This window comes from Solanum lycopersicum, chromosome 5 (genome assembly GCF_036512215.1).
Source record: "Solanum lycopersicum chromosome 5, SLM_r2.1".
NCBI classification, from domain to species: domain Eukaryota; kingdom Viridiplantae; phylum Streptophyta; class Magnoliopsida; order Solanales; family Solanaceae; genus Solanum; species Solanum lycopersicum.
Window position 1 is genome coordinate 4591686 of NC_090804.1, and position 14523 is coordinate 4606208.

Here is a 14523-nt window from a genome sequence, read left to right on the forward strand (position 1 = left end):
AAGCACCGTCACCGAATTAACTTGTATATGTACTTTATTTGAATAAAGTAATTAGAAATAATTAAATTTTACAAAATATTTCTGATATATCACACATAGAGCCAAATAATGTTGCTGACATTTTGATTGATCACATGGCATAACAGAGTAGTTCGATATATAATGCATTACGAATTTAATAAAAAGTTATAATTTAAAAATGTGTGACATAAAATATTAGTATTTGTTTTTTATAATTAGATAACGATTACGATTATTAGATTTTATTATTTTCATATTATTGAAGAATAATATTAATAATCACACTAATTTGTCAAAAAAAAATTTGCTTTAATTAATCAGTATGAGCCCACATCAATTATTATATGTTGATTCGATAAACTATTATGTGGTTACAATTAAGATGATTACTAATTAAATATAATCATGTATGCTTACATTTTTAAGACTGCTTTGTAAAATTTAGTAATTGACAGTCAAATGTTAGTTGTAATTGAAAAAGAAGAATGAAAAAATCATTTAATAGTGTCCACTAAAATGAAGTAAAATAAATATATAGATTGCAAAAAAAAAAAAAAAACTCATATATATTATCGTAAATCTTATCGATGTGTAAAACATTTGAGATCATATGTACTAATTTTTTTCAGATTTTGAATTGAAAATTTATGATAAAAACGCTTTATCATATATATATATATATTCAATTAAAATAAATTATAATTAATTCAAATATTTAATTTAAATCTGCTAGCAAATTTGAAAGATTTTCGGTGTATTAAGCCAAAAGGAAAATATTTGAAAACTCTTGGAACAAAATAATTATAAAGGATAGAAAAATGCAAAAGTATTAATTATTTTTTTTTGGTTAAAATATGAGAAAATAAAAATTTGAACCAATAAGTGGACCTTCTTTAAAAAAAGCAAAATATAAATTCTCTAGTTGGTTGATATTGAATTATTCTATTTAATAATTAATTTGACTTTGACTGGATTTTTTCTTTATTATTTATCAAAAATCAACTTTTTATATAAAAAATTTATATATAAACGCGTTATTTAAATTTTAGTTTTTGTTAGCATCTAGGTGTTTTTTATTCCATTTTCCTAAATGACAAATCCTCATGGGATTTCTCAAAATCTAATTAGTAAATAATTGAATCCATAGTAACAATGACACTAATAATATAATTTATTGTAAAATTAAAATTAAACTTATTACAACTTGTGTTTATTTATTTATATATATAAAAAAATAAATCATTTTTGTTCTATATGTGGTTGTGCACGTGCATGACGGTCAAAGTCCAACTTTTATATGCACAAAGTACAATCCTAATTAGTATTTTAATCATACCTTGATTAAGCTGAACATGTCATTTTCATAATGTTTAAACTTTTATAAACACCTTTTGCTTAGTTCCAAACCTTAAAAGTAACGTCGTAAGAGATTTACGCGAGGGAAAGAAAAACTATCCTTTTCTTCTTGTAATTATTGTCGTTGTACGTCTATAATAATGGAGTAATGCGACTCACTTGACTTGCTGGTTAAATTTAACTTCTTTTTTTTACTTGCTTGCATCGTTGAAGAAATTGTTTAAGATAGACTATCAGCTCAAAAAAAAATAGAATACAAGATACGTCGTATATATGAAGAGCTAAAATGGTTATTTTCCATATAGATTAAAAATCGTTTTCGCTTCGTGATATATATGAAGGACTAAAATAGTCCAACATTTATACACTTAGGATCATTTTAACTCAATAATTTCGATTCAAACTCTATACTAATATTGAAATATTCACGTAAAAGTTAAATTACTTAACACGTGATATCGTTATTCCGAAACGTAGCCACAAATTTTCAAAAGGTATGGAGATCATGTATTTTTGTTAGTGGTTGGGTTGGTGGAACAAAAGATGGGTCTAATTACATGCAGAGACAATCGTACGTTTTGCCCACTTCCTTTTTATGCACTTTGTAAGGACTATATTTATTCTCCACTTTCTTTGTTATCTTTTATTCCCATAAATAAAATATTTTTGGTATATGACGGAACGACGAATTTAAAATTTAGAATTTAAATATAAAAAAAATGTTTATTTGACTTTAAGAATATATGTATAATTTGATTTTATATTAAATTATGATAAAAATTATCGAACTGATAATCAGATACGTCGTTGACATAGACAATTGAGTTATTTTTATAAAAAGTATGTATACCCACACGTATGTTATGACATGTACACAATGTCAACTTTTGTATTAGTATATTTTTGGAAGACATATAATATAAAATAGATTGAACATTAATTTGGATATGATAAATAAACAAATGTGATGATTTTTCTATATTCTAGAACTTTTTAAGTTATAGTAATAAAATAATCTGAAAATTTGGTTTATGGTCCCACTTTGAGAGTCATCGAGAATTAAAGTTGATTTCCAAAGTATAATTATTTATCTTGACTTTTTATTTGTTCAAAAATTCAAAAAGTCCAAATAAATTAATGTTGTCCATATCTTTGCTTACATTTGCAAATTTTTAGTTACATAATTTTGAAATGATGTAATACTTCAAGGCCTAATAATACACTATTGTTCTATTGTTCTTCAATGGGAATATTTCATAATTAAGTAGCGCGATTAGGGCTTAAATATAGCAAAATTTAATTGTTAGATATATCGATATAACATGTGGATCGAGATCGCTGATTCAGATAATTTTTCCTTCTTTCAAATTCTATATTGGGCTGGGCTAATAAAAAAATTGGATCCATAAATGCACAAACACTCAACAATTTCTCTATCCCAAGCTCATATTTGCCTCACCATGTTTCAACATTTTCTGTATGGGGGATTGGGAGTGTAATAACAACTAGAGTCGTTTGGTTGGTGACAAGTTATACTGAGATTCACAATCTCCGTAATTATAACTCTGGAATAACTTGTTCACCAACCAAACGACACTTTTCAAGCATCATATATTCTTCAAAGTATTTTCCCATTTTCAACTTTTTCTCTCCAACTTTGAAGTCACAAATGAGTACACATGACTCTACACAATACAGTAGAATGCATCATGTCAAAAGCTGCTGAATTTTTAGAAAACAATGTGAATATGTCAATCATGTCAAGACTACCAAAAAAGAACTTACTTGTACTTGGTGCACGTAGCATGGAGAGTATATCTCCCTAGAGTACATCTCTCCTACCTGAATTTTACTTCGAGCATTCAGCTAATCGAACAAAAAGTTAAGTGCATTGTTACTCTGATAACGTTAACACAATATGCTGTCGCTCTTCTGTCTCTCATTCCATGCTATTTGAAGGAAGGCACTAAGATGGTATAAATGCAAAATATCAAAGAGGGATCAGTTTTGAGTCAGTTTCCCAATCTGGAGTTTCTCCTCAAATGGATTTCAGCTGCCCAGCTTTTCCCTATTTCTGTTTGAAACTTTCCTGCATGTGTAGATATTACACAGATCATCGACATATGACTCGTAATGAGCAAGACTGAAAAAAGAGCATGGAAATTAAAAGGATCAATGACCTGCAGTTGAAAGGAAAAACTCATCCAGCACCTTTCCATGTTCTGTCAAAAACAAAGTACCAACGGAAGTTACAGAGAGAACATAGTATTCAACCCATTTATAAATTTGAGTTCATAGGATGATAGATACAAATATATGTAACCGAGAAATCACATGGCTAAGTGGGACAGATTGGAAACTCAGCGAATAATAAGCTCTCCCTCCTACCCTTTCTCACTAGACCAAATTCACAGAGGCATAATAGATAAGATTATATAAGATACTCTTTGCTTCCTGATCTTAGTCCACGAAGAGCAACCTTACAACTAACTGCATAGGCAGAGAACTTTGCCTCAGGAAGTTAGCACCATACACCAACTAGTGACACACAGATACCTCAAAATATCATAACAAAACTTCAGACAAACTAAGCGCTTTCAGCTGGCACTCTATGTGAGTATTCTAACTCTCAAGAGGTGCAAAAAAAAAAGTGGCACTCAGACTGATTAATGAGCTCCAAGAACATTTTATACCAGATGATGACTAGCTATGGTCCAGAGTCACCAGACATAGAACAGATTTAAGATAGAACTTCAGAAAATTAGTTTACTGCACTAGTTCTACCTTTGACACTAAAATCACCTTTCAAAGTAGTGAGAGGCACAAACTAGAAAAATATATTCAGTAAATATTTTTGGACAATAGTTATTCACCTGATTCATATTCCAATGCCTGCAGAATCATTTCAACCTGGAGAAGATCGGAAAAAAAGTGATATCTATTAGATGTTGTATGATTTAAGGACCTAGTAGAGTGATAAGAGCCCATGTGGTACTCATTAAATTAGGAGGGGTGACAGCATAGAAGCGGTGAGTAAATGTAATTTATCATCACTACAGGTAAAGATGCAAGAACGGGATTTATAGTGGAATTTGAAACCAAGATAAGCACATTCACCAATCTCTTAAAGCTAGTAATAGCGACACGAGAAGGTTACAAAACTAAAGTCTAAAGGAACAATACCATCTTTTTCCAGATTCAAATAAGCAAGACAATTATTACGAGCATAGTTGCAGTGTCTCCAGCTGTTTCCAATCGGAGTATATGCAGTAATTTTAAAGAAGACAGGGATGAAAGAACCAGTAATTGAGAAAAGCTAGTGGAGCAACAAATTAACAAATCGCTCAAAGTTCCAAAATGAACTATGAACTGACAAAATTAGACCAGGAAAAGAAGTAATACACTCAAGATGTGAAGCTTCTCGTAATTTTACTAAATATTACAAGGAAGTTAGTAATTCATACCTTGTCAAAATCTTTTACGAGATTGGCTTCCAATGAAGCATTGTTTTCATACTCTTGCCATAGTTCTTTAATCTCTTCAGCTGTAAAGATTATAAGAAACGTCATATTACATTGTCACTTCACTAGAGTTTTTGACTGCTTCTGAGAGAAAAATAAGGTATGATATGAAAAATAAACTAATACCTCTCATCCCTCCACCAAGAACTTTGCACATTTCAGTCAAAGCAGCTTGCTCAAGTCTGCTTTTTTCAGCCTTGGGTACACCATCAGATGGAGTTATATCTCCGACAATTGCTACAGAAGTTCAAAAATACTATCAAATGCAAAACCTCAAACTTATAGAAAATAAGGTGAAAATCTCAGTCCCAGTCCAACCTAAGGAAAAAGAAGACGGAATGAACATGCAGAAGAAGAGAACACCGAAGTGAAACTGATGAAGGCGGTAATCATAATTTTTACAGCAGAAAATACTATGGATATAAGAAGATTGGTAATATAAGCAAGTGGTTTAGTAACTGCGCTATTAACAGCATTTTCTTTACTTAGATAAACTTATAATCTTAGAGCTTGATGCTTCTTAGATCATCGGAACAAAGGAGAAAGGCAGATTAACTAATAACCAAACAGTAAACTGGTACCACAAAATGCAAAGCCAATCAAATTTAGAAGAAAAAAAGGAAATGATGAGCCAACAGATGTACATTTTTCTAGTTCACAGTATCCCCGTATACAAGTAGTATACTAAAAGGTATGAAAGATCTATGCCAAAATATGGTTCTCTATAAAAGTCATCCAATCATCTATACAAGCAAGCACCTCATGAATTCACCAAAAAGAAACTACAGATACACAGCTACTCCTCAGATGTACAAAGAAATATCTGTATGCAAGTATATACCAAAGAGAAGAGAGATCTAGGCCAAAATATGGTTCTCCATAAAACTCATCCTATCATATATACAAACAAGAACCTCATGCGATCACCAAATAAGAAACTGATGACACGAGGCTACTCCTCATGAATACAAAATCTTTCTAAATCCCTTTAAACACTCCTACTTGTCTCCTCCATAACGCCCTGGATGATTTCATTTTTTCTTTCTTCTTCATGTTCTTTTTTGTTTGCTTGGTGTGCGTAATTGCCTCTTTCCACATATCCCTGAAAACACTATATGCCTGCTCATCATTCCTTCTTTTTTCGGGATGCTTCTGTAGTAGCAATTTTTTCACCATTTTATGTTGAAATAAGTCATACAAAAGGGCAGTCACAGCAAATAATTTAGCCTACAAGTTGAAAATAAAAACACTGAAATATCAGAAAGATGAGTTCACATTTGGAGGTAATACCTTCTGCAATATCATGAACAATGGCCATCTTGATACACCTGTTACATAAATAGAGAAGCACTATGATTACCTACTATCTGATAACAGTCAGGTTATTTTAACGTAATTTTTTAATTTATGGGATGAAGTGAACAGATACATAAGCGTCAAGGAAGTAACACTACAGAAAGAGCATCAAGATCATGTCTGCATGAACAAACTTCAGGTTTCTGAATAGGAACTACAAACCACATTGAAGAAATGTTCATCAAATGTAAACCAGGCTCTACAACCAAGCAAATCATATGTTCAGTATGCAGAGCTCTGATCATTCATACATGGGCCCTTCATACATTAATCAAACATCAGCCCAGATCAATTTGTCTAGATGAGAAAGCAACTCAAAAAAAAATCTAACGAAACCCCATCGTAAAAGGTGAATACATTTTAGATGCTACCACCCTGGGTAGATATGCTGGAGATCTCATAAAATTTCAGCATTATATCACAAATCAAATAAAGTGCCAAAATTTCCTCTATGTATGCTTTATATGAAACTTAATAAACTTCTGAAGACTATTTTCTGTATTTATCAAAAGCAGCATTATAACCATTAACAAGTTGATAATTAACATATTCCGTCATAAGTTCAAGACGATTGTAACCTCAATACTCAACAATAGAAGCCATTCCAAGAGAAGGCAAAAAGACACAGGAAGGTCACCTTTCCCTGTTAACACCAGGAAGGTCGCCAACAATCAGAGCCATCAATGACATACGATACATATGATCAGCAATAGATTCAGAACCTTTTATTGCATGATTTACCCATCCCTTCCGCTTTGTGGTCTACAAAACAAGTAGAGGCATTAGGGGATACATCTACCCAAATTAAATACAGAGCGCAGACAGGAAAAAAAATGCTAAAAGGGAATACAAGATTAATAATTCATCAAGATAGCACTGTACGGTAAAGAGGTTAATTAAGAAAGAAATGTCAGCTTAAGAAATGGAGGGCACTATGTCCTGTTCCTAATACCAAACTATAGAAAGTACAAAACCGTTGAGTGTGAAGGGGAACTCAGATTGCCTAGAAAGAAATTGAATCAGTAAAACCTAATTTCGAGGGTAACGGGGCACAATTTGTTACTTTCTTAGGAAGCTTTTGTTTGCAAAGAGAAAAATCATCAAAGCTAACTCAATATCATTGTTTGTTAAACGTTGCACCAAGGAAGTCTCTCTTTTTGCTTGAGGTCTGGATATATACATCAATGCCTACATATGTTTAGAGAATCAGATGGCATTTAGAATGAGAAGACTGCTGGGAATATATATTTTCTTAGATGGAACAAGATAATTACATGAACTGCATAAGTCTTTCCTAACTGTCCTTTTGGCTAGCTGAAGTTTGTGGATTCCGATTTTGAAAGGACACTGCCTTTGCATGAAAGAATTAAAGGTTTGAGAAAGCCAAAATGAGCAACAAGTTACAGACTCTACCTTATTGCTCAAGAAAGTTAATAAATGGATTACTTATATTAACTGCATTATTTGAAACAATGCAAAGTGACCTTTTTTTCTTATGTTTAGTGATACATATTTAACTAAGACAGCTTCAGCTCAATGTCTAAACTCAACATTTAGAAAAGGAACGATCTATTATTGTCTCCGGGGCTTTCGTGAAGTGGTACGGGTGTGATGTACAGGTTAGGCATACGTGACAAGTTCGAACTTTGCCACGGACAATAGTTTGGTAATTAAGTGATGAAGGGTAAAGATGCATGGCCTTAACCCAATAGAGTTTCGAAACATGCACCATCAAGCCCTCGAGGATTTCTCGGTCATCAAAAAAAAATGAGAAGGAACTCTCTATTAGATTTTAGTTTCTAGCTGGAAAAGCCTTGACTAGGCATATGTACATCCTTTAATCCATCAAACTACAAACTTCAAATATATACAAGCCGAAATAGCAAATTCCCCAATTCCACTTCAGTCCTTACTTACAAACTCGAGACTCTCTACTTCTCCCTTCAATGTGAACCATAAATTCATGAACTTAGTCACTCACCATTATCGCATACCACACTCTCATCCATTGCATCATACTCTGCTACGGCAGTTTGTCCGTGGACAATTCCAACAATGCCCCACCTCAACACAAAACTCCCAATATGTCCTCACATTTTCAAATATGTAAAAGATCACAACTTTATCACATACCCTCATTTTATTCTACAAAAGCATAGTAAAAACATTTTTTCATTGACAACAACATATTTTGATCTATACAGGTTAAAGCTGCATATAATAGACCCTTGTGTGTCCCGTCCCTCCCAGAGCTTAGTGCACCAAGCAGACCTTTTTAATGCTCAAACCTCAAACCAAGTCAACACACAAAAGTAACAATACCCAAAAAGTAAAACTGAAAACACACAAAAAATCTCTCCTTCATGAAAAATCACATGCATGGAAACATTACCTTAAGACTATGACACAAAGTGAGGAAATCAATGGCATTGGAAGGAGAAGATGAAGCTCCATCACTGTCATTCTTTGATGACCCGGACCCGGAATTCGAGATACTCGGATCCAAATTCACAGAATCCGGAATGGGTTTCTCAGAACAAGCAAAAACAAGCTTTCTACATTGAAAATCAACCAAAAAAGAAACCTTTTTTTTAGAAACCTGATGAAAAGGGAAAGAAGAGTAATGGGTTGATGATGAAGATGAAAGAAAAGGGGAATTTGGGTTTGCTTTAGCTGCCATCATTGTTGCTAAACAAAGATTCTTGAATTTGGGGGAAAAAATTTGTTTGATTTATTTCGATCTTGTCGAATTCTTTTTTCCAAGTGTTTGGGGAAAAACAAAGAGAAAAATGGGCCCTTTGTTTCACCAGTCAGTCGAGTCGAAATCCGATTAATTTAGATTTGCATAAGCAGGACCTCATTTGAACAAACTAATTTAGATTCGCTCATCTGAGGGTGGGCTGTTTAAAACCAATCGAAATCGATAAGTCAAATCGATAAAAAAGTTATTGATTTATAGTATTGGGTTATTGGTTTAGTGGTTTTGATAACGGTTTTGATTTTTTTGTTATCGGGTTATCGGTTCTTAAAGGTTTGAAGTTTTTTATTGATGGGTTAATCGATAACTCGATAGTAAATTAAATAATAATATTTATACCCTTTTGTATATAAAGTCCTCGACTTAGAGTTTAATTTCCTAATTTTATTTTTCGAAAAAGGCCTAAAATACCTTTAAAGTATTGAAAATGGTACAAAATTATCTTCCATCACCTATTGGCTCTAAAATGCCCTTTCCACCCACCTATTGTGTTCAAAATACCCTTGTCATCCACCTTTTGGTTCAAAATTGACCACTTATTTAACGGTTTTATATTTAAACTATTTACATATTTTTTTAAAATATGTGGTGCTCAGCTATTTGTTATAATTTAACTTATTAGTATAATTTATGTATCAATCCATTACCCACCCATTACTAATTAAATTCCTCTCAATAAACCGTCACATTATTAATGCAAGCTACTGCCAATTGATTGTTTTTAAAAATTATAGAAGTAAATTATCATACATTCAAGTGGCTAAATAAAAATCACCGATAAACGTAAAAGTCTGATTATGTTCATTTTAATTATTCTTACGTCTCAATTATGTGATGTTACTTCATAGGTAACTTTTTTTCAAATATATTAAAGGTTTTAAAACAAATCATAAATATTTAAAAATTATATTTAAAAAAAAGTGCATGAATTAATTCGGAATGTATTACTTGTTTACCTTTAATCATAAATTTATAATTCAATTTTGAAAGAAAGTGTCCTGCTAAATAAGCGGCTCAAGCTAAATTTAATTGGGGTTTTGATTCGGACTCGAATAATTTTGTATGTCATTTTATGGAATCTATAATTTCGTCGTGTTTATGACGATTTTGATATTATAATTGAATCATTAATTGAGTAAGGTTTAGTTAGTAATGAGTGGGTAGTGGATTGATTTATAAATTATATTAATAAATTAAAATTATAATCAACAGTTGAACGCCAAGTACTTTAAAAAATATTTAAAGAGTTAAATTTTAAAACAATTAAAAAAGTGGTCAATTTTGAACCCAGAGATGGATGACAAGGGTATTTTGGAGCCAATAGGTGGATGAAAAAGGCATTTTGGAGCCAATAGGTGGATGGGGGTAATTTTGTACCATTTTCAATACTTTAAGGGTATTTTAGGCCCTTTTCCGTTTATTTTTTTATTGTCTCAAACACTTGGTTATTCAACAATGTAAAAGTGTTTACTTTTGACCAAGATGTAACTTGTGAACTTAAGTGTATGGTTTATTTGGTTTGTCACCTTGTTTCTAAGTGATTTTCAATGTTTTTTCTTTTGTGTCAAATCTTAATGGTTAAACTGATAACGATGAAAAACCGATAAACCAATAATTGATAAGCCAATATCTTAATGGATCTATAACGGTTTAGCATCTCTATAAACCGATAATCAATAAGATAACCCGATAAACTTCAAAATCGAATCGAACCGATCGATATACAACCCTATTTATGGGGTAACGATTTAAGCTCAAATTTGAGATCTTTCGATTAATTCAAATCTGCATTTGTTAAAGATTTAAGTTCAAACTAGAAAGTGTTGATTATTTTACATTCACATGATCTAGGGTCCATTAGAAGAATAGCTTCACAAAAAAACTAAGTTCGAATCCGAGATTTACGAGAGGAACAGGCCTGTCCAGCATATTAAATCCTTTGGTTGGTGATTATTTTTAGGAAAAATTACGCGGTTTAGCAAACTTATATTAATTACTCATCATAGCTATAGTTTGTTATAATTACACTTATGACTAACATTATACATTAAATACGTGGCTGACTTCGAGTTTGTATAATTAGTCACGTTTGCATATGCATAATTCGCCAGAATATACAAATGCATATGTATAATATACAATTATTCCTATATACATATGCAATTCACCTCTCTCTTACTCTCTGCCCTCCCTTCTTTCGCTCGCCTCTTTTTTCCCTCTCCCTATCTCGCTTATCATATATACAAATGCAAGTGTAATGTATAATTATATACATATACAATTCATCTCCCACTCTCTGCCCTCTCTCGCTCGCCTCAATCTCGCTCACCTCTCTCCTCCCTTTCCCAGTCTCGCTCGTCTCTCTCCTCTCTCTCCCTATCTCTATTGCCATATATAGAAATACATATGTATAATATACAATTATCTAACCAATATACATATACAATTCACCTTTCTTCCACTCTTCCCCCTACCCCCTCCCCCCCTCTCTCCCAATCTCGCTCGCCTCTCTCCTCCATACAACATGTAGCTACGAATGGTAATTATCAAACTATAGCTATAGAGAATAATTAGGCTATTTTTAAATAATTATATGTGAAAGTTCCCATTATTTTTACTTGTTTGAGATATTATTTTTAAGTTTTGCACATATTGATATTTCAATTAAATTTTTAAAAAAATAGAAATCCTAAAAGGAAAAGGAATGAAATTAAGGTAAATTATTTACTTTAATTAAACCAGGTTTTATTGTATAAATAGGAACCAAAATATACCTATAAAAATATTTATTATGCGTAGCCGTAATATTACTACACCTCTAACAACCCTTTTGTCTCATGGAGAAGGAGAAAACAATTGCTCAAACGAAATCTTCAATATCCCAAGATATTATTTATGAAATATTCTCCCGTCTTCCTGACAAGTCTTTTACGCGTTTTAAATGTGTCTCAAAATTCTATAACTCTCTTGTATCATTCAAAGTCCTTGCATGGACATATCCTCGAAAAAAGTTTTACACCATAAAGCAAAAATTTATGATTTTAGACGAATCCAATTTAATCGAGCCCGAGGAGAAAATCGATAAGAAAGGCTCCGCTCATCTTATTAAGGAATTGGATGGCTTCCCTTATCACAAAATTGACTATATTGAAGGTTTGTTCTGCTTATGGAATCCAAGTCAATTACCTCCTATTATTTTCAATCCCACTACAAGAAAAGTAACATATATTTCGTGTCAAAATCTTGCTGACGATGAAATCGATGAGTATCATATTATATTAGGTTTTGAACCAGAAAAAAAGACGCATAAAGTTCTATTGATAACATATCCTCATAACTATATATTGTCATCATCAAGATATTGGATTTTTACTATAGGAACAAGTGAATCGTGGCAAGAAATAATACTTACCAATTTATTTGTGACACCACCCTCGAAAGGAGTTTGTATCGACGGAGTTATTTATTTTTTTGCTTACCACAATAGAGGAAGATATCTCAAGATGACAATGGTTAATTTAAGAGTGGAGAATTTCAAAATTATCTCGTTATGGAATAAACATAGACATTATTCTGTCGATAACATGTTTGATTATATTCACTTGATAGAAGTGAAGGGAAAATTAGCCGTGGTTGATGTTAAACAAGGAACAACGAGAGAGATAATTTTGAGAATTTTACAAAATTCTGAAACTGAAGAATGGGTGAATCATACTATTGTCTTACCTCGACTATTAAGTCGAGATATAGCAAAAGAAAACATGTTTTATTTGAAGAATTACGTTTATAGTAACACTTTGAATGGTGAAATCGTATTAATGAACTCCTTGATCAAGCCAAATTGGATGTATTTTTATAATTTTAATAAGAATAGTTGGAGAGAAATAGAAGTTTTGGGGTTTGAAGAAAAGGTTAATATTTTTGGTATTTGTAGTTATATAGAGAGCTAATTACCATAAGGATATATTTGATTATATTATTTTTTGGTTCTGTCGCGTATTTAATAAGATTTTATGGATTTATAATATCTTTATTCATTTACCTATTTTGTTTTTCATAAACTTAAATATTAAAAAGATTATATAAAAAGTACTACTGTTATAAACTATTATTTCTTTCTATATCGATGTATAAAGAAATATATTTATAGAAATATCCATAGTGAAGGATATTTAAAGATAGACAACATTTGATTGTAAAATTGAAAGTTTCAAAATTATCTCGTTATGAAATGAGAGATGATTTTGAGGATTTTACAAAATTCTGAAATTGAAGAATGGGTGAATATCAACGTATTGTCTTTCCTCCGCTATTATATCAAGAAGCAACAAAAGATAATTTTTGTTATTTGATGAAGAATTGTGTATGTAGAGATATATACTATTAATGGTGAAATTGTATTGATGAAATACTGGATCAAGCCAAATTGAATATTCTTCTATGCTTTGAAGAAGAAGAATTGGAGAGAAATTGAAGTGTTGGGCTTGATGAAAAAAATCGTTAGTCAATTATATTTTCAATAGAGGCAATTGACAATTGAATTTAATTTTGACCACTATTTTTATATTCGTAATAGTGCGAAAAGATGGTCCGGCTTCAAGTTGTTCAAGAATAGTAGCGTTGAGTTTCTCGACCCTTTGACTCAGGATTAGTCAGTTCTATTTCTCGATGGGGCGGGAAAGGGATATAACTCAGCAGTAGAGTGTCATCTTGACGTGGTGGAAGTCATTAGTTCGAGCCTGATTATCCGTAAGCCCAATGTGAGTTTTTCTAGTTGGATTTGCTCCCCCGCTGTCGTTCAATGAGAATGGATAACAGGCTCGTGGAATTGACGCGAGGAGGTAGAGATGACTATATTTCTGGGAGAAAAACTCCCGGCGAATATGAAGCGCATTGATACAAGTTATGCCTTGAAATGAAAAACAATTCCGAATCTGCTTTGATTTTTGATACATGTAGTTATGTAGAAACCCTTTTATTTCAGGATGGTCTTTGATTTTTGTTTTTAAATTTAATGATTTTTATTTTCTACTTTGTTGCTCATTTAATAAAAAAAAATAAGGACCAAAATACATTTTTATCTAGCTAGACCTAATTAGCTTTGCATAAGCTTAGAGAACTTTTTCCTCACTCAGAAATAATATGGCATTGGTTGTGCAATATTTTTCAAAATATGATTTCCATATAAAAGAGTAAGTAACATTTTAATTTTATTTAAAAGGACTTTATTGTACATTTTAATAGTTGTAATCACTTTATCTTCTTAAGTTTTAAATTACTTGCTAATTGGAAGATTACTAGATTGTAATAAACACTAAACTATCTCTGTATTCAAATGACAAATAGAGACAACAACAACCTTGGATAACAACATATCCAATGCAATCCCAACAAGTAGGGTCCGAGGAGAGTATGATATACGTAAACCTTATCCTTATCGTTGTGGGATAAAGAGGTTGTTTCTGATACACCCTCGAGAAAAAAAGAATTCAAATCATGATTATAAGAAAA

General features: G+C 31.8%; 2 protein-coding genes across 2 annotated transcripts; one reads left to right on the forward strand and one right to left on the reverse strand.

The window, feature by feature from the left end:
- Positions 1–2989: 2989 nt before the first annotated feature.
- Positions 2990–9131, reverse strand: LOC101246425 (uncharacterized). The gene is made up of 8 exons (XM_004238936.5): positions 8647–9131; positions 6892–7016; positions 6189–6226; positions 5025–5135; positions 4842–4921; positions 4251–4287; positions 3558–3599; positions 2990–3466 (listed from the first exon to the last, which is right to left on the reverse strand). The coding sequence occupies exons 1-8, from the start codon at positions 8935–8937 to the stop codon at positions 3390–3392; spliced, it is 801 nt and encodes a 266-aa protein (XP_004238984.1). The 5' UTR covers positions 8938–9131; the 3' UTR covers positions 2990–3389.
- Positions 9132–11756: 2625 nt separating this feature from the next.
- Positions 11757–13027, forward strand: LOC112941472 (F-box protein At3g57590-like). Its single transcript, XM_026030969.2, has one exon. The coding sequence runs from the start codon at positions 11850–11852 to the stop codon at positions 12960–12962; it is 1113 nt and encodes a 370-aa protein (XP_025886754.1). The 5' UTR covers positions 11757–11849; the 3' UTR covers positions 12963–13027.
- Positions 13028–14523: the final 1496 nt, after the last annotated feature.